The 22,159-nt window shown below is 33.7% G+C and overlaps 1 protein-coding gene across 7 annotated transcripts in view; it reads left to right on the top strand.

Annotated features, from left to right (window-relative positions):
• The window catches only part of Adgrb3 (adhesion G protein-coupled receptor B3), a 720,698-nt gene that overhangs the window by 253,209 nt on the left and 445,330 nt on the right, over nt 1–22,159 (top strand). For 5 of the 7 annotated variants that reach the window (XM_063227047.1, XM_063227049.1, XM_063227045.1 and 2 more), the window contains exon 3: nt 8,087–8,152. The exons of the other annotated variants lie outside the window; for them this stretch is intronic. In XM_063227047.1, the coding sequence (XP_063083117.1) occupies nt 8,087–8,152 (66 nt within the window). The remainder of the gene's footprint in view (nt 1–8,086; nt 8,153–22,159) is intronic. 7 annotated transcript variants of the gene reach the window in all.

Here is a 22,159-nt window from a genome sequence, read left to right as displayed (position 1 = left end):
TTTCATCTGCAATACTATGATATATTAAGGGTGCTAAGTTCCCTTTGCTTGCTCTCTTTTTTTTTTAATTGTAAAGATAGTAAAATCCAACAAAACAAAACAGCAAAATTGGATAGAACTTCAAGGCAGGATCCTAGAAAACAATAATAGCTACCATAGTATATCTTGTTACCTTCTTAATAGTTGTCCATTCAACTAGCAAAATCAAACCAGAAACAAAACAGAATACAACCAATCAAAACAGAATATTGAATAATGCAAAACAATCAGAACAAACCAAAACAGTGACAATATTGGATTTCAGAGACAAGATAGAAGGAAATCCCCAGGCCTGCAAAGTCAACCAGATAATACAAGCGTTTAGTTGTTGTAGGTACTTCAGTTACTATCAACTCAGCCTGTCCTCTGAATCAGAGGGTTGCTCATGAGGGAGGGGAGCTTTGATTCTCAGCCTTCCTGCTTGTAGGCTCACAGATACACTCTCTGACTTTTCTCTTCCTGTAATACACACAGCTTGTGCAACTCACCAGAAAGGCTGCCTAGTTGGCTTCTTGGTGGGTCCTCCAAGTCTCATCATGACTGATTCTTGAGAAGTGCTCCTCCTTAATTATTTTTTCTGAAGAAATCTTGGTAAATTCTCAAGGACCTCCTGCTGATACTTTAAGAGTATTTGACAGGGTAGCATATGTAAGGAGTGCTCTATCCAAATTCAGTATAAAATTTAAGCATTAGATTTGAACCATGAAATGGAATAGTTAGATATATGTAGAAATAAGAAGTTCCAAAACCTAACAGCAGGTGAAATCAATGTAATTGGTAAGAAAAGGTTTTTAGGGATTGCCAGGGATTTTGTGAATTGGAGTGCTTATTACATGTTTATTTTTACCACACAAGATTGTTTGTCTGAACTTTCTGCTTTGCTAGATTTTCAAGTATTTAAATATCAGCCAGAAATATAGATTTTGTATCCAATGTCCTGACTTACGATGTGGTGAAAGCCACACCAAATATTTCATAAACACAACATACAGATGATTATTAGGCATTTGAAATCTGCTGCAGAATTGCCTGGTGCTTTTTTTTTTTTAAACCAGAGATCGAATTCAGCAGATCTGAATTACACCGTAATGTACATTTTTGAAAGATTCATCAATGTTTCTTCTGTAAAAAGTTTTGGGAACATTGGAATATGTGATATTTTCTAAATATAGATCATGAAAGAAGATGAAAAAGGACATCATAAATTGTAAGGATCTTCTGGGCAGGCATTAGTAGAGCATGCAATTCTTCTGGGAAAACCTAAGATTTCTAATTTAGTGATTTCAGCATAGACATGGTCTTTAAGAAAACACATCTTTAACCCTGACCTGGGCTTGCCCGTATTCCTTCCTGCTCTCCTCTTGACACAACCATGTAGCATATTTCCAAATTACTGCCTGGTGTCTATTGAGGGCTTTTAGATAGGACCTCCACAGAGTATTCCTGACTGATGATTAACAACCATGACCCGCTTCGTCCAGAAGAAGCCAGATAGGTCATTGCGCATTGTTTCTTCACAGATTACTTCTTCAGAGGGAGGAATGTTACAGGCAGCTGAGTTAGTTAGAAATATAGGCAGTCAGACAGGACTAGGCCCTCAAAGGTGCCAGTGCAGAAGACCAGTTACCTTGCAACATTGGAGAGACAGGCACCTCTGCTGAGGGCTAGATCTCAAGAAAAAAGGCAAAACAAATGCAAAGCATCCAGGATTGATATTCTAAATAGGTATGGGTCACTTTGAGAAAGCCAGGAGTCACCATCCCAACAACCTACAGAAAGAGTCGCTGCTCTTTAAACATGCCTGCTTGCTATGTGACTCTGTTCCATTTGTCCCTGATTTGGTCAATTTTGCATGAAAAATTAATCTTATCAGTTGACCATACCTCTATCTCACCTTATACCCACCTTGTGAGTTCCCATTTTTACCCCCACCTTACACCTGCCTCACCTCATGGTTTTGCTCTATAAAATCCCTCGAAAAGACAGGGTCCTTGCCAACCCACTTGGGATCCCTTTTGTCTCTCTCCCAGACAGAAGCTTTCTTTCTCTCAACAAATATATTCTGCTCTAAAAAAATGTGTTATTTGGGCATAAAAAATAGCCAGTTTAAAAGTAATAATTGAAGGTAATTAATTGTAAGGTAATATGTCTCAGTAAATACAAATACAGCTTTAGAAAGTGATGAACTCAAACCATGAAATTTATGAAAGTGATGTGGGATTTGGTGGGGCCAGCGTTTTATTAAATTTTGATTGCAGAACTGTGTTAATCATGAAGCAGACACATCATTTGCAAACCCAGAGGATACTGGAGATAAACAGTGGATCTGTAATGTAGCCTCTAGCTGGAAGTTCATCTCCTGAGGCATAGTTCCCCACCACTCATCTTTTAAGCAGTTAGTTGTTATGTACAAGCAAGTTCAGCCTGATTTAAAATAGCTTAAGTGTACAATCATCATTGCATTTATTTAGAGCATGAAGATATTTGTGTCTTGAATGAACTTATTGTATTATTAAGTTTATTGGTACAGTTAGATATGCATGTTGACCACAATTATCACTGGGAATTTGTACCTGTGCATCATATATCTTGGTACTTTTTTTACCCATTCCTCAACCCACCTCCCATATTTACAAAGCTTTGTTTCCATTTTATCCATAGTTAGCATGATTTTTCTGTTATGTTTCCACATGCACATATATACACATGCTTTAGCGAAGCTCTGATGAATGGAATCGGTACAAATTATTTGACACTTCATTGCTTGACCTGGCTTCAGTGCACATACACTTGCTTCATATTTTAAAGTAATACATTTTTGGCGCTAACTTACACAGTTACTGATTATTGATAGACGTTTAAGTTTTTTTCATGGACATCAAGGCACCCAGTAGTTTGACTTTTGGCTTTCAGACATCTTGTTTTATCTATTGAAACTATTCCTCAAAACATTCCCTAAAAACCTAGCCTAATGAAGTTCTATTGTGATTTGCATCATTTCAGTGGAGGAAAGACATTATTAATCTTTCTTTTCTCCATTTCTAGTGGAACTTGTTCATAAAGCAGGTGATATTAAGTGGAAATTGAATTTACTTCATATATAAAGATGGACATGACCAATATATGTACACATGGAACTTTGAATTTTACTGGTTGAAGTTCTAATGAAGGAAGTATGTGATTAGATAGTTGGGGTTGTCTCCTATCTTATATTTTCTGACCCATAGATAGCTTCGTTTTCTGAGTTTTATGGCTGTACCAGAAGTCTCACATAGTAGGTACAAAAGCATGTTATGGAGTATTAGAGTCCTGTTTCCAAAGATAAAAGCTAATCCTGTAGAGTTGACACTGAAGGTCTCCTAATTAGTCTTCAGGTTTGCTTTTTGTAGTGATTCTCTCATTCTTTCTCTAGTTAACATGATCTCCACAGAATCCTTCCTGAGCTTCATTGTTTAATATAATTAATAAATTACTTCTCCTTTTTATGAGATATCACTTTATTTCCTGTCTATGGGAACTGAGCAAAAATATGTCCTTTCCTGTGGACCAGAAGAAACGTAAGGTTTCATGCTGATAGATGTATTTCATAGCAATGCTGTGATCCCTTGTAATCACAGTAGCAACAGCAACAACTCTTGCAGGCTTCTCTTTATGCTTGGTTGGTCAAGCAGACACCTGACTCTGTCCCACTTAGGAACTTGTCTGCTTCAGGCTGTGCCCTGACCTGCATCTCTAGTCTTCCTACTCCACAGGATAGAGTAGAATGCAGATCATCCCCAGGTTCCCTGGCTTCTGCAGACTGGAAATGAGTTTTGCAAATTAGGTTAAAAAGTTTCTCAAAATATGCAACCCTGGTCTTCCCTCTAGCTATTGTTCTAATTTTCTCCTTTCTTTTCACAAAATTAGAGAAAGAACACGTGACCACATCTCCATTTTCTCACCACCTACTCACTCTCTCCTTGAATAAAAAAATCTAGTTTTCCTCCCTATATGCTAGAGAAGCTACGCTGATTTCCATCTGTTTAAGCTGCTCTCTTCTGAATTTTTAAAAGTGATGTACATAAAGTGTGTGAGCAAAAGTGTGATGGATATTTAAATTAAACATGTTTTACAGTGAAGGATACATTGTCACTCATCCCTCTCAGAGAACCTCCATGCAGGTTAAGGGTGCTTATCAACTCTTGCCTCCTTCATGGACTTTTTGTGGCTGCCTCAGTGTCCTGAACTGATTTAAAATGGTTATGGAAATTTCTGTCAAACAAAAACATTGCAGAGTGTCTTCAATCACCTTATCCACTAAATCTGGGGCCGCGTGACCTCTGCCTCTTCTCCCAAGTCAAAAGGACTATGAAAAGTAAAAGTTTTGAACTGAGTCAGTACATCAAGGTAAATATAGCAACACAAATAACTGCTTTCACAAAGACTTTGACATTTGCTTCAGAAAGTACCAAGAATGATGGAGAAGTGTGTGGAAAAGGAGGGAGAATATTTTGAGTGTGAAATAATGGCCGTGAAATTTTTATTGCATCTCATCATCTCATCATTACTGTGGAAAACCTGAGGACATGGAATTCTAAAAACACATGCCATTATTTATATTCTCAAAGAAAATGTTACTGTAGATTTATTTTGTCCTTGCAAGAACATTTTCCTTCATTATTAAGTTCTCATAGTAAAACTTTTTCAAATGCTGCCCTAATTTCATTATTACTCATGCTTTCTACCAGTTTTTGTTTTGTTTTGTTTTGTTTTGTTTTTGGTGCCAGGGGTCAAACTCATGACCTCACGTTTACCAAGCAGGCACTTTGCTGCTGAGCTAAACTTCCAACCCCTACCCGTTTATTATAGAAAACTCTGTAGTTTAGCCATATCTGTGATACTTTTAATTAGATAGTCGATTCCAGTAGTATTCTATGAATGTTCATGTTATGTTTCCCTTGAAAGTATTACCTATGTTTTTAACTTTTACTGGTCTAATAAAAATTTTATGGTAATTTATTTTGTTTGAATTTTCTATTAGAATATGTTATTAGATATTGTTGACTGCCTATTATTTCTTTGTAACCACCAATATTTTTATTGAAATTTAAATTTTATTAATAATGTTATAATAAGCATTTTTCATTTGACTTATACTTTTCACTTCAGAAATTATCTCTAGAATTTATCTTTGAATTTTACAGAATAATTTAAGACTTTTTCTAATCATATTAATGATTGCTATTTGTAAAATCTTAATTAAAAAGAGTTGGTATAGTTCAGACTTTACTAATTTTATAGAAATTTTATTCAAAGTTTTCCCCAGTCTTTATACATCTTTTAATTCCTTAAATGGACCTAATTAGATGTTAAATGTTTTTCTTCTGATGCACTGTTAATTTTGTTGTATTTTATTTTGAAATCTTACATAAATTATATTGCTGTGTAGTTTTTTTTAGTTATCGTTGCCAGATTTTGCTATTTGTGTTCTCTTAGTTTCATTAAAAATAAGATACTCTTAGTTTTTTTTTAACTTCTGTATACAATTTTAGTATATATCAGGAAAGAACTTTATATAAAAACTGAAAATTATTCCTCCATAGCATGTATCAGTGTGGCCTCTTAATACATGTAATTTATAACAACATTTTAAATTTCTTCTTTGTTTATTGGACAATAAAATATTTTTCTTGCTTGAATTACTATTTTTTTCTGAAAAATTGATGATTTCAATGAGATCAGTATCATTACACATGTAACAATGTGCATTGGAATATTAAAATCAATAAACTGTGTTTATCTTTTGTCTTTTCAATTTTTACATGGATTTAATTAGTTCATTGGACTTATTTTTCCCTGTCATTCTCAAAAGGAAAATAATGGATATGAAGTTTATCTATCAAAGATCATTTCTAAAGTTTTTCTGTTTCTCATCAACTTACTCTTTTATGTTTTTGGAGTTCATTTTATATTTAAGGTTCACTACTGATTACCTGAGTAACCATCCAAACCCAGTAATCTTATGAATCTCCAAGTCTTTTTATTTGTTGAAGGTCTCTGGTGAAAGGTATCTCCTAGTTTCCTGACTCCTTTCGCCCTTCCTCTTCCTTCAGTTGTCTTTCTTCTCCTGCCCAAATGGGAGCCTTTTCCAGAAACAGCCTGTGGCCCTTAAATTCTTACTTGCTTTGTAAATCTTGTCCAGATTTACCCAACAAATATCAGTAAACATATATCTCTCAAGATCCTTTTTAATTCATTCATGTATTTTGGCAGTACTAGGGAATGAATTTAGAGCCTTCACACTGAACTACATTACCAGCCCATTTTGGTAGTTTTATATTGTTACTGTTTTGGGGCAGGGTCCATTAAGTTGCTGCTGTTCTCAAATTTGTGATATTCCTGCCTTGGCCTCACATATAAATACTGCTAAGCCATGTTTCTAATCATCTGCTTAATATTTCCATTAAAAAGTTAAACACCTGGAGTACAATAGCTTAGGCCTTTAATCTCAGCACTGTAGGAAGTTGATGGATAAGACTGCCCAGCAAGCTAGCAGTTTACCCAGACCTGTCTCAGAATAAAAGTAAAAAAAGAGGCAGGGATTAGCTCAGTGAAAAAAGTCCTGGGTTTAGCCTCCAGCTCCACAGAAATGCATTCATACTTAAATAAACTCAAAATGAATTCATAATCCTATCAGAAGTGATTCCTTGTTGTTCTTTCCTAGTTACCATAGCGTATCATTTCCACCAGGTCCGAGTCCCTCTGCCTTGCAGGTGTCCAAATCCGCATCCGCTGGTGCAGCAACAGAAATACATTCCCTCTTATGTTTGTGCTTCACAGGCTCTCCCCTCCACATCACCATGGCACTGTTTCTGGCAAGCAAGCCCGGTGCTTAAGTGGACTTCTGCTCAGGACAGGGTTCATTCTCTCTCAAGCTGATATTGCCATTCTCCTGAGCCTCTCTTTTCAGTCATTTGAATGAAAATGTGCCAGTAACCTTCCTTGAAGATGTCAAGGATAGAAACTGATCTTACTAACCAGAAAGACAGTGAAGATTTTAACTCAAAAAATTTTAACTTACTGCAACCTTTGCACTATTAGATGATCTCCAGTGCAAATTTTCAACAAAACCTTATAACAACTTCTTATATATGCCCTTCCCCAATAGAAATAGTTCAAACTGAGACATTAGTATGAAAGTTTTGATAACACAGTTGGTAGATATGTATTTTTCTAGTGTCTTACATTTTCTGTGAGGTATGTACTTTGCTTTCATATGGGAAGAACACCCTCTGTTTATGTACTTAATTTCAGTTCAAGGTCTGTTTAAGCATATGTGCTTTGAACACAGATATGCCTCATTTTGATTATCAACTCTTAATTATAGTGCAAGTGGATATGTATATTATACTTCAATTCCTTATTTCATTAGTTGAGTGAATAAGAATTTCTATTTCATGTAATTGTAAGTGAAATAACCAATTTTATCCTTCTACCAAATATAATGATATGATAAGAACTAAAGAAAGCCTAATATCCTCATTTAAAAGCAGGGAGAAGAAAACATTGACACATATTTCTATGAGTTCTGAGTTCAATTTAAAAACAATTATTTTATGTTAAGTTTCTCATGTATTTATTGATACTTCTGGTCTCAAGGTAGGATTTAAATGGCTCTGATTACCTTTTTCACACAGTCCTCTACTTGGAGCCTTCAGGTAGCAGTTTTTGGTACTGTGGAACATTCCAAGGCTAAAAATGGAGGTCTAGACAGTAATCCACAAATCTAAGCTAAATGCTTACATTACTAAATTCAGTGAGACCACTTACATATCAGCATCCTCATGGTCTTTCCAGCAGAATGTGAAGGAAAGAGGTTTAGTAACTGAAAGAAAATATACGTTTAGTGGAGTTATCCAACTCAACTCAGCACTGTTGCAGAAACCGTGCGAAAGTTGATGGAGCATTTTAATCTGTGCCTTTAACTTAACTAATTTCAGTGATACTTGCAAAAAAAAAAATTAGGCTAGTAATTTTTTTTAAGCTCGTGATGTCTTTTCATTTGCAGATTTGTTTCTGGGAAAGTTTGAATGTTGGCTGTTTTTTGGAAAATGGCATTTTTTGCAACACAAAGGTCAGTTTTAAATGTTAGACATCACATGATGGTTGTTCCTATGGGGGTTTTTGTTTTTTGTGTTTTTGTTAATATCTTAATTTTATTCTAGGTCTGTTTTTGAGGTCAGTTCTATGTTTTGGGGGTAATGGGAAATTGTGGTTCTGTGAAACCATGGATTTGAACAAAACATAGAACACTGTTAACATAGAAAAGCTAAGTTCTTGCATGATTCCATTGTGACCTTTTTGAGTGATACCAGATTGTCTGGGAAAAGAGTTCATTTCTTCTCAGCCGTTTGCTAAGGAAACTTGAGTACAGTTGTGAGAATTCTATTATTCTATTAAAATTATGGTCAGAAAACCTTTTAGGTTTATAAAAAGTAATGCCTTTTAGATCTCAGTAATTTAGGGAATAAATGTATAAATTTCTCTATATTTTTTTTTCTGTGCAACTTACAGAATGAATTGCATGTGACAGTATACTCACACTTTCAAATGTTTCCTTTAAAATGTAAGTTGATCTTATCCATGTTCAATACAGAAAATTTTGCCATAAGCAAGTAAAAAGGCATCCGGTTTCCAAGGATGAAACATTAAGGAGAAGTGATAAGGATTCATTAGCCATCATTAAGGTATTTCCATTTTAGCCAATCTCACGTTAATGACACTATAAAATTATTCTTTCAGGCTGGGCATGGTGGCACATGTCTGTAATTTCAAGCCCTTGGAAGGTTGAAACAGCAGAATTGCTGTGAGTTCAAATCCAGCCTGGCTACAAATGTAGTGAGTGAGTTCAAGACTGATCTGCACTACATAGTGAAACCCTGTCTCAAAAAGAGAAAAAAAATTACTTTTTAAAGGGCATCTTGATATCAGTTCACATCATGAGACTTAATTTAGTACATGGTGCTTCCCCTGCAGTATCAAACGAAACTTAGAAATCGTGAGAAAGAGACCTACAGGTGAGATTTTAAAAACCTGAGAACACATTTGCCTGATTCTATCTTAATTATATTTAGTTCTATCTACTATAACTACACTGTAAAAGTATGTTTTACAATCTAAAGAGTAATCTCTGCAGTGTAGGTACAAAACATTAACAGTAAGTTGAAAGTAGTCAGAGAGGTCCTGTCATGTATGTCCCTTGTACTTTAATGTGTGGCTTGGACATTCATAGAAGGGAACTTTTTTGAGTCCCAGACCCAACACACATTAGCTGTGTGATGATGGACAAATAATAAGATCGCTTGAAGCCTCCTGGTCTCCATTTCTAAAGTAGCTGACAGGACTTAACTCATGCTGAACACAGCACTTAACTACAGTGTTTACCTTGCTGGAAAGAATTCCAGCCGCATAGCAGAAGCAGCTGATGGAGATGGATCCGGACCTGTTAAAAATTCATATGAGTGCTGCATAAAATGTAATGGAAGGACAAAATGAGCCAAGCTCGGAACAAAGGGAAATTTATAGGTATCCATAAAATAGAACCACAAAAAAGAGAAAATGATAAACCAGAATGAGATGGGAGCTTTTCACTGTCTTAAAAGCAGTTAGAAGCTCTCCATGGCTCAGACTTGGGACCTCAGGACTGTGACTTGTGCAGCTGTGCTCTCAACCTGTGCAAGGGCAGAAAACTAAAATTGGCCCCACCACAGAGCCTGAGGCTGCAGAGCACCATCCCTTCTGTCAAAGGAGGGAGGTGGCTCTGAAGTGCTGAAAAGGAAGTTGCCTTCTGTAGAGGAGAATGGGTGAATGAAGGATACCCTTTACCTTAATAACAAAAGAAAAACAACAACAAAAACAAGTATAGCACTCCTAATATTCCACGAGATGTATGGGTGGATTTGTATTTTTATAAAGGGCCATAAATCCAAGAAATACACTGCAGGTGAAGATTACTTGTGCATGGAGCCTGATAAGAGGAACACAGGGGGAAAAATGCTGAGAAAAATACACCTTCAGAGAAGCAAAATTAAATAAAACAAACAGAATAACTAAGCTTAAAGAGAAATAAAAAATATGCAGAAGTAGCAGCAGATGCAATACAAGAAACACATTAAGAACTAGAAAAAAAAAGTTCATTTAGGAGGATTTTTTTTAAAGTAGAAATAACATAGCAAAGAATAATAAAAAATAATGAAGTAATGGAAGAATATAAAGGAAATATGCACATTTGGAACTAAAAACAAGCATGTAACTACTGAAATTAGTAAATTTAATTGATTAAACATTAAGTTGGGGGCCCGGGATTTAGCTCAGCAGCATAAGTGCCTGCCTGCCAAACACAAGATCATCAGTTCAATCCCAGGTACCAAAACAAACACATAAACAAACAAACAAAACTATTAAGTTGGACGTTATCAAAGGAAATATTTGTGGATTGGAAGATCTGAGAAGTCAAATACAATACAGTGGCTTGATGAAACATTATTAATTAATGCTCTATTCTCTTCGTCTCATTCTATTTCTTCTTTGTTTTTTCCAAAGTATTTTTCTGCAACTTGTAGGACACAAGATATAGTCACCACTATATCACTACAGCTCTAAGATTTCTCTCCTGAAAAGCACAAAGTTTTGTGGATTGTACTAATAAATAAAAACTGGAAAAGAAAGACACTTAAAGGACAAAAAATAAAGCTATAATAATGCTTCCATAAAAAAATAAAGAAATAAAGTAAAAACAATCAAATCACAGGTGTGTATAAGTTATTTGCAAAAAATTATAATTGGACTTTTAGATAATAACAGCATAGTTCCCTTGTGTCTGGTGATCCAGGGCTGAAAGCTGGACCTGATGGCACACTTCTTGAATCCCAGCACTCAGAAGGCTGAGGCAAGAGAGTTGGAGAGTTGGAAGCTAACCTGGGTTACATTGTGAGACTCTCTCAAAAAGCTAAATTAAATTAAATTAAAAAATAAAATTTAGGTGAGAGAAGAAAAAATCAGAAACAAAAGATTACAAATGTTCCCGTTAAATAGTGCATGAGAAATTTTGGTTTTGTATATGTGTGTGTTGATATTGGGGATTGAGCCCAGAATCTTTGCACTGAACTATATTCCCAACTTGCCTCAATTTAAACAGTGATGTACAGCAGGATTTAGACCAAAATGATAATGGTGGACATGATAAAACAGTGACAGACTTGGAAAATCCTTTGGAAGGGGACATGATAAGAGTTTAAAGTTGATAGAAAATATAGTTAGGAGAAAGGTAAGAATTACAGTCAGTTCAAAAGATAAATACATGTAGGAATTCTGTCTGTGATATTCGTTAGTCACACACATTCGTTGTCTAGACTCTTCCAAGGATCAAAGTCTGGGTACTTCCTCTGGGCATTCATTCCTTTTTATACATCTCAAATCAGTATACACTTCAAATCAATAGAAAGCACTTTCTATGGGTTTGACCCATTTTTTTTTCCAAACTTTCTCCTAATAAACAACATAAGTGATTTATTTTTATTGCTTGTGTTTCATGAAAAGTTTGCAAATACCTGAAGACAATTACTATCTTTTCTTTTTCTCAAACTAAGCATTCTCTGCTCTTAACTCTAGCAAAAATCTACTTGTGTGGCAGTTGTACCTAGACTACTGAAGTCTAATTATTTGAGTTTGCCTTGAATTTCCCAATAGATTCTGTTCTCTAGAGTTCCTTATCTACTGGGCAATTTAAATATTATTTTCAAGGTAAACCTGGTGTAAAGTATAATTTAAATCATTCCTCACTTCTCACCATTTTACTGTTCTGAGTATGTTTTTATAGACATGCATTTTATTATTTCAGTATATCTCTAAAATAAACAAGATCATAACTAAAAACTAAACAGTTCAAAAGTTCCCAATTTCATATTTCAAGAAATACAATCAGTGTTTAAATTAAGGTTTGGCGTACCTATTTTATGTTGACTTATTAAGCTTTATTTATCAAACAAAAAATAAAACCAAAGAAAAGAGTATAATTTATTAAAGAAGAAGAAAACAAAATAAATCAAAAAGCACATAGTTAAGCCAAATGTATTCCAACTCAGAGCACATGCTTTAACATAATCTTCTGATAAAGAAATAATAAAATGCAAAAATATGAGGGGAGGTAATCAAAGTATTAACTCTTGTAAAGATTGGCCTCCTTGAGAGACAAAAAAATTATAAACCAGTGCTAGGATTTGACATGTAAAAGATACCGTCCTTAACCCCTTTGCTTGTACATGGTCACTTGTCACCAGCTTTGTCAAAGGCCAGAGTTCACAAATGACTCAGAAAACCACAAGATCAGCTAATGAACCATGTTTAATGGATATTACCAATCTGAGCCATTGAAAGGCTAGTATAAGACTGTCAACCTACAATCATGTTGAAACCATCCTAGAGTCTTCCTTCAGATGATCTTTGTGTTATTGTAAATGCTAAGGAAACACTTGCCTTCAGTTACTGTATCATTTAGGATTAGAAATTCACTATCTCCCTAATATTCCTGAAGTTTTTGAAGAAAGGATTGACTCAAGCCTGCCTGACCACTCATTATAGATATTTCAGCTACATTACCAATCTTTTATTTGCATTTTGCTTCTGTGCTGCTCTATTCTCTCAAGTGCACCTCAGCCTGAAAACAGGCTTTCTTTCTTTAATCCACTCCCTTTAAGGAGCTATAGCAGATACTAATTTTTAATAAAAATTGCATGTAGTATAGAGGAATTATATTTCACCCAGCATATCATATACCCTTATACTTAAATATCATTATTATTAATGCTGCCTTTGAAATTCCTTTCAGATGACCTCTACCATTTTCTCAAGTCTTATCCTCTTCGATTTTTCCAGACTCCCCCTTCCTTTCTCCCCAAACTTTCTTAATCTCAATCTGTATCACCCTTGTCAATTGTCTCGTGAGCCTCAGTAAACTTAAAAATTTTTACTTTGCTTTTATGCAAAATAGCCTCTCTATTTTGTAGCCGGTCTTCAACTTTTCAGATTGAGCCCCAGGGTCTATTTCTATATAAGGTCCATGAAGCTGTTCATATGAACCTAAGACAATTTGCTGAACTATTTCTATCCAGTGTATTTTTTACTTTGCTACTTTTTTATTCACCAAATATTTGTTTGGGGCACTGAATGTTTGCTAAGAAGAAATCTGAAGCATTCAGCTAGAAGCGGATGTGCCCAGGGAAATGATTAACTTGTTTCCATAAATGCTAAATTTTCTAGCAGAGTATGTGCTTGCCACTTAGGAGGGGGCTTGTGGAAGATGTAGCCCATGAGGAAGAGAGACTGACAGTTGTTTGCCTAGGAGCCATAACCCTAATCTATGGGTAGGAGATGACTTCTTAGGGAGAGAATGTTGAGATTATACCCAAGGGAAAACTCTGAAAATGAAGCTGCTAGGCAATGAAGGAGAAGGAAGAAAATTAAAAGTCTGTCAGCTTTGAAAGCCACTGCATTGTTTAGACCTTGATGACTTAGGTATTGTGTTCACAGTTGTATGTGGTTCTCATTGCTAAGAATATTTACTACTATGGAAGAGATAAATACTTATATTAGTTTTATGCAAAACAAGCTACGAGTGAAAGAGTAAGCTAGAAGTTATTAATGAGACACACAAACACGTATGCACTTATATATGTGTGTAATGGCTTATAAATAACCTTTCTGAAGGGCTGTCTAGTAAATTTAATGACCACATGTTTCATAAGCTTTAAATATCAGACTGGGGATAACCAAGAAATATTTTGCCACAGGAAAAGATTTTCTGCTCTGTTCTCTACAATATCTTCATTGCCTAGAATCTCATGTGAAATATAATATTTTGTGTTTGTTTGAATGAGTAAAATTTATTCTTTCTCAAATATGTTTGTAAAAGCTCCTTGTTTTTTTTAAATTTAATTTTTTTTTTATTTTTTAAAAGCTCTTTGTTTTAAAATGTTCCTTGGATGCTTGAAACCATAGAAATGCAATTTTTGAATAAATATTATGCAAATTACTTTGCATTTAGATTTGAGTTAGATTTTTGGATACTACTTTAATTTAGATTTTTGGATATGTATCAAGATAAATTTAAAACACTGATCAAAAAATGATTCAAAACAACAAACAATGCATCAAGTGGCTGAGAGGCATGTGTGTGTACACAGGTGTGTAAACCTGTGTACAGAGTTGTTAATTAAGCTTGACTATATCTATTTTTCCTCTTGGTTGACAAACATAGTCTATGTTTCGATCTGCGCTGTTTTGTTGTTATGCACTCTTTTATCTCAATTTCCATTTTATTATTTATTTTTTTATCCTTTTAATTAAGGAAAAAATAAATAAAAAATAGCAGGATATATTATAGTAACCCACTCTGATTTTCTGTTAACTTGATTTGAAGCCCTATATTTCTCTCACCATCTTGTTTTGACTGATGTCCCTCTATTCTGTTTTGCTTGATAGTACCAGGTTCAAAAGTTGAAGCAACAGCTGTGAAGATAGTGGGATTCATTATGATGCCCATTCTGGTTGACTATTATCTTCTTTTGAAGACCTGTAATGTCTCCAATGTTTTGGTTTTGTTGGTTTTCGTTCTTCACTGTTTTGTTCAATTTTATTATAACTGATGATATAGGCAATTCTTTTTAAGATAGCAGGAGGCATTATGGTAACCATTCTTGTTCACCTTATATGATGTTTTTACATTATCTATTATGCCCACCCTTTTGATTTGACTGACCCTGTTCTGTTATGTCACATTTGGTTTTACTCTCTTCCAAAAAAAGTAATAGGAACTGTGGCAGTAATAAAACCCAAAATGTGTAATAGTCATCATACAAAAGAGAGGAAAAGAAAGTGCTCTAAATGATATAACTGCATGTATATTTAAGTGTATAAGATAGACAATGATATTACTGAGTTGTGTTGGATCATTGAACAGAACTGTTTGCAGTCTCACTGTTTGAATGTCCACTTTATATGCTTTAATTTTGTAACTTGAACTAATATTTCTAAGATGACAATATGTAATCCATTAACTAGTGATTTCCTACTGTTCATTTTTTTTCTGAAATTCTGTGTAACTTGTACCCTTTTCTGCTTTTTTTTTCTTTTTCTACTTAAATAAAATTTTAAAAAGAAATTATAAACAGTATAGAGTGTCTTAGAAAAATCATTTCCATTAAGAAACTTTTGTCGAGGATATGGCTCAGCAGTGCAGTGCTTGCCTGACAAGTGCAAGGTCCTAAGTTTGATTCCCATAATAAGTAGTTACTCTACTGTCTATTTTTTATTTAAGTTAAAATATTTCATAATAAAGTATAAAAACATAATAGATAAGTCATAAAACATGACCACAATTACTTTAGTATTTTTAGATTGTCTAAAAAGTACATTTCCATATATAATGGTAAAAAGTATAACAGAAGAAACTTTTCTGTCTTATTTTCAAGTACCAAAAGTAAACCCTGAAATTTTGAACTTGTTTAGTGTAATTTAAGTGCAACAAATTATGTGTTAGAATTACCAAGTATCTTTGTTTATATCAAATAACATGAAAGAAGGTATTTCTTGTTTTACCCAAAGTTTATAAAACTTGGAGGGGGGCAACCAACTGTTATTAATCTTCAATTGGAGTATAATTTTTATTTTGCCTTACTTATATACTAATAGTACTATAAAATAATAATTTTATTACATTATTTCTTAATATATATGTGTATATTCAGTAACACTGCTTTCAGTTCAATTATTTGATGTTCAGTTATAGTAAATGATAAAAAGCACTAAGACATTTGAGACCCGTAAACATTGGCCTTGATTGAAAAGCACAAAAGAATCATTTTATTCAAGGCTCTCAAAAATGTGTATCACTTTAAATATCTGTAAGATCTGACAAAAATATGCAACTAAAGAATGCAACTTTTTTAAAGCATATATTTCCTTATAAAAATATTTTCCCTCAAAGCTTTGGGGCATCACACATTGCTTTAATTGCTGATAGTCTTGACTGAGTAATTTGGAGACAGACTCATCTTGTAGTAAGTTGAGGATAGCTGCTAAATATATTTGTGTCTAGTCCTTTACCTCACAGCAGTACCCTGTACCTGCTTACCCAGGCCTCAGACCTACCAGTGAAAGGTCCACGAAACTCATTCCCATCCAATCCATTCTAGTTGAACAACTCTAGTAGCCTCTTGCTAACTTGTGCTGCCTCTAGTTTTTCTTTCCAATCTACTCCCATCTATTCTCTATTATTGTTTAGTTTGCATCTTACATTCTTGCATCTCTATATATTTTGTGTTCATAGCGTAATTACCAATTTGTGGTACATCCCGGTTCTGAACATCCTGCTGCTTCAAAAATGCATATCCTCTAATTTGCTTCGTCACCACTGAAACCAGTCATTTTCCCTTCTAAAAACATGGCCTTCCGTGACTAATTGACTCACTCCTTTTTGTTTGTTTTTGTTTTGTTTTACTTTGCTTCCAGGGAAACTTGAATGACAAGTCTCTACCACGCCCTCCCTTTGGAAGCCCCTGTAAAGACTTCTGTGCACACAGAATGCCCCTGTGAATTTCAGAGAAGCTGGCAGGAAGGAAAAAGGTGTTTGTTAACTGAGACATCACTGTTCTTTTATCTAGGAACAATTCAGTTTACTTTCTTATATTGCAAAGTCTTTGAGATCTTGTCTGGGCAGGTTAGCAATAAATTACTAAAATCATAGTGTGTGTGGGTTTTAATCTGCTGCAAAATGCGCTAGTGCTAACAGGGAAACATCTTATTTTGTTACTGGTGCACCCACCATACTGGGGAGCCAGGAAAGACGTCCCAAGATGAGTTTACTACTGAGGTAGAATTGTACTTACAATTTATGTGCTGCTACATTTATTTTGCTTCTTACTAATAACTGAAAATATGTTTCCAGCAAATAATTATTACTAATTTATAAGGATCTATTAATTCTCTCACAAAAAAATGAGGTAATAAAACTCAATCGAAGAATGTATGAGTAATATTTATAGATAAGTCTTACATGATTATGCATATTGATTATTTCTTACATGGAAGAATGTGTCCAATTTGGTGACATTTCCCAGAAGGCATTGAGAATAAGAGTCATAATGTAACTTATATAACTCAGATTTTTGGAATATTGTAAATAAGACATATTATTATGTAATTTTCAAATATATAGTTCAAGGGATTTCATTAAAAAATCTGTCATTGTATGTAACTATTTCAATCTTCCTACTTGGAATAAAGATAAATTATAGTATAGCATCATAATCTAAAAGCATATATACAGGTTAAATATTTCAACAACTTACTGAACTTATGACATTTTTATCTTCTGACCATACTATCAGTATATCCCTTGACTGTTTCATGCTTTATCCACTTTTAGAGATGCCATAAAATTAATCATCTTCTTACCAGTCATAGTGAGTTAACTAACAAAATCATTTCTGAGGGGTGTCTTGAAAAGCAAGATTATTTTGTAAGAAATAGCATTCTTTTCCTTATTGTAAGGTGTCTGATTCTGGCATATAGAATTGAATGGTAGTTAATCTCTTAAATTGTAATGATGGAATTTTAGTCTTAGCATTTCTTAAAATGTATTTATTAATTTTATTTACATATTTCTTAATATTTGCTAATGTAAATATTGATGTATAACTTTCTTCAATTTTTGAATATTTTCTTCTGTTGTACTTCTTACTGTTCTTTGAAAAAATTAAATTAGTGTATTTATCATTAGCAGTAAAATTATTTAAAATTTTTTCATAATTTTAATAAATGTTGTTGAATTATAAAATTGCAGTTTCACGTGGCCCCTGTTGGTCTTTGAAATATCTTTGTGGAGACTCCAATCATTGCCTTCTCATCTCTTAACTTTGCATGAAACATTTGCCTACATAGGTGCTCCACAAATGCTGAGTAAGAAAATCCAATTGTCATGTGTGTTCACATTTCAAAAAAATTATAAAAAATCAGAATAGGATCTGAAATAAAAATAGCAAACTGCTGATGATCCAGTTTACTATCTGTGTATGTTCCACCTACACTATTGTGAAAAAATAGCATGCACAATCCCTGTGCCAACTTTCCACATGTAAAAATAAATGAACGAATTCAGTAACTTCATTCGCTAGCCTAAAGGTGAACCTTGATGCATGAATCATCTTATTCCCAAGATAATAGAGTTTACTTGCTTAAACCACTTGAAGCCAGATGATAGAATCTTTTTTTCTGCCAAAAGTCACGTTTTATAGTTTCTTCTGTGAGATTTCAGTCAGTGAGAGATCACATTTTACTTGTACAGTTGCATGAGTCAAAAGTTACATTTTCTCTTTTGAAACATAATAGCAAGTCGGTATTAAGGGTATTCTAAAATTTAGGAAATTGTTATAAATATCTGACTGGTAAGTTAATATTTTAATAAAGATAAATAATTTCAGGAGATTAGGTCATCTTTCGCAAATTTCCTTGGACTATAAGCTTCAGAATAGCAGAAACCATTTCTTACTTTCTTTGTAACTTTAGTACCTAACACATGTTAAATAATTAATCAGTCTTTATGTAAAATAAAGTTTTATTTTAAAGTGAGGTTTAATTTCTAAATAAGGTAATATCTAATAATAATATATTTTATGACTAATGAAATTTCTGGACAACAGGAATATTGACTATCGTAACCATATGTAACCAATTTTCAAGTATCTGAGAATTTTCATTTTCCCCACTAAACTCTTCACCAGGCAAGCTAAAGCAGTCCCCCTAGAAATACAGAAATATAACTTCAGGAAAAACAATTCTTAACCTAAAATTTATTTATTTAAGTAAATATTCAACCCCAGTTATGCATAAAGCAAGACATGATTTTAAGATTCATAAGCCATGCTTTTTTTGACTTAGAAGATTATTGTCTAGGAGGAGGAATAAAACAGTTAATGTGATAGTTAAACATGGAAGTCTGTTATTGATTCAAAGCAAAACAGAAGCTAGGGAAGGCATAGGCTGCTTTTCTGCCTGATGAGGAACTAGTCCCTGCAGTAGTCTTTGGAATCAGGATGGTGTGTGTGGGGAGAAGGGGAGTATTGCAGGTATGATTGAAAGAACAGGTCTTTACAGGGGACAAAAATATAAGCCAGAGTACAGCAGTGTGACCGTTTTTATGGTACCTGGGAGAGCAGTTTGGCCACATTGTATAAACAAGATATAAATCTGAAAGTTCTTGGGAAGCAGTGATAGTGAAGGCTAGTCTGGTTTCTGTGGAGATCAGGTTGGCTAAGATCATGAAACTAGTAGTAGGTACATTGTAAGACAGATTGTGGCAATGACTACTATATAGTAATCTGATGGTCTGTTTGTCCATATCTTTAAAAATAAACACATGATAAAATAACAAGGGTATGTATGTGTTTTAGCTTTTAGATAAATCCCATCACACATTATAACACTCGATTTCGAAATAAAAACTTCATAATCGAAAATCCATTATCAAGGCAAGTTTAAAGTGTATGTTTTCCTTAATTACATTGTGCTTATATAATCTCGGGTAAGGGAAGAAAAGACACAAAACTACACTTAAAGCAAAGGACTTTCAAAACTTTTCTCTCATGTAACTGATTTTATCTATAACTTTCAGAGACTACTGCTTTTTAGCAAGAAGCACAGTGAAAGATTACCTGAGAAAATGTGCCAAAACCTGGAAATCATCATCAATCATTTGGGTTTTCTACATGAATATATATTTACTTACCACTTCATTGACACCATCAACATGAAGACAGATAAAATAACATTTTCATTAGCCACATATACAATATTATATGCTCTACCTATTTCATTTGATGTCATAACTTGCTTTTCATTGCTTTCACAAAAGCAGATCATCTTTTTATTTGGTTATGTTATTTTTCTCATGTAACTAATGTAGTATATTATCTTTGCCAATGCAGAATTGTTTGAATATAATCAAACATTCATGATGAACTTATATTGTCCAGAAGACATAGCATGCGAAAGCTCTGTCATGACTCACATTTACCACATAAGAGAATGATAGTGAAAAACAAGTTTGAACTTGTTCCCAAGTTTTTTGATCTCTTTGGACTTTATTTTTATTAGAAATCAAGAAAACAGTGTTATCATGAATGATAAGGGAAATATTTTGAAAAAAGCTACTGTAAGATATTAATAGTACAATAGTATTGGTTAACAGCTGTAAGACAAACCAAAAGATTTTTATTTTAAGACACTTGGAATATAAACATTGGCAAAAGAAACTCACACTTTGCATACTTTAGTTACAAATTTGAATTTTTCAAGATCTGGGATAGTAGGTCTGGAATATTAAAAAAGTACCACCATAGTGTTGTTTTTCCATCTAAGAAAATCAAATTATTAGATATATTATATCTTTTAGAAAACTCAGTTATGTCTTAGTTACCATTTTTAAAACATGATTTTGGAGATAAACTACACTGAAAACCAAAAATTTCCTTGTAAACTTTTGTTTATGTATGAGATGAATATTCAAGTCAATAAATTATTGAAGAACTTCTTTTTTAAATTTTTTTTTATATCGGTACCAGGGATCAAATACACGACCACCTGCTTGCTAGGCAGGTGCTTATGCTGCTGAACTAAATCCCCAGCCCCGAAGAACTTCTTAACTTACTGTGATCTGTGATAAAGAATCAGCACTATGATAATAGAACATTATTGTTGATAAGTAGTAACTAGAGAATATTGAAATTAATTTGTGTTATAAAATTTTGGGGATATTTAAATCACATTCCAGCTAATCATATGAGAAATTTGCTTAAATTCTATTTTTAAAAAATAAATATTCATCTTGTGTTTTTAATAAATCATTAAAAATTTAGCAGCCATTTCAGAATTATCTGCTGTGCATGGTGGCACATGCCTGTAATCCCAATATTCAGGAGGCTGAGGCTGAAGGATATCCCTGAGTTCATGGCCAGACTGGGTTACATAGTAAGTAAGTTCAAGGCCAGCCTGAACTACATGGTGAAACCCTGTCTCTGAAAGACAAAAGACAAAAAAAAAAAAAAGAAAGAAAGAAACTATAGACGTGGAGCAGTGTTGTGGCTTGCTTTGCCTTACCAGAGCCAAAGCTACCTTAGCGTGAACATGAGAGCTCCAAACTGATTTCAGTAAACGTACACTCTTGACTTAAAAGCAAAAAATGATACAAACCCACAGAGTAAACAAATTATAAATTCAGTGGGAAAGAAAGTAAAGCACAGTGAAAAACTACTGTATTTTTGCTGTTTATACACAGAAACATTTCAATTGTATATAATATTTTTAAATTTTGGACAGCAAAAATGTTGAGATATAGTGTTCTCAATAGCAAGGTTCCAAACTCATTATACAGTATGTGATTGGATTATTGCTAATTAGTCTGATGAAAAATGGCTTAAGGCAGCACCTGCTGTATACATAAAAAGAAAGGAGTTTTTTTTGGCAGTAATTGAAAATAGTGATGGATTTGATAAGATTAAACCAACTGACATTTTATGGAATTTTCCATTTTTCTATTTTTGATATTATCTAACCTGCCACAAATAAACACGCATTTAGATATCTCAAGAGATGTACTTTTGAGTAGGCTATCTCCACAAAAATTTGGAGAAATGAATCTGTCAGATGTCATGGTTTATGTGATAATTTACCAGAACAAACAACAGGTATGCTAGATTTTTTTCTTACCAAGATTGGTAGAATTACTGCTTACAAAGCACACTGTAAAGTAAATTGTGACATTTTAGCATGAAAATGTCTTTAAAAATTCATGAGAAAAGCTGAATGATAAGCTTGCCAATTTTTCATTCTCCAAGTTTTACATTATTAGTTCTGGTAATATAGCTGCACTATTATAAGAATGCTTTCTGCCTGATTATCTTTGTCCTGTGTTAAAGATACAGTATTCTTTGAGTATTCTAAGAGTATTCTTTGTCATGATGTAGGCGAATGCATCACAATAACTTTCCCTTAGGAATTCTGTTCCCCTACCTATACTCTTATGAGGCAG

This window comes from Cavia porcellus, unplaced genomic scaffold (assembly GCF_034190915.1).
Source record: "Cavia porcellus strain 051 isolate PalLab524CR breed Dunkin Hartley unplaced genomic scaffold, mCavPor4.1 scaffold_16, whole genome shotgun sequence".
Taxonomy (NCBI): Eukaryota; Metazoa; Chordata; class Mammalia; order Rodentia; family Caviidae; genus Cavia; species Cavia porcellus.
The sequence above is the reverse complement of the archived record's forward strand: the minus strand, read 5'-3'. Positions and strand labels throughout refer to the sequence as shown.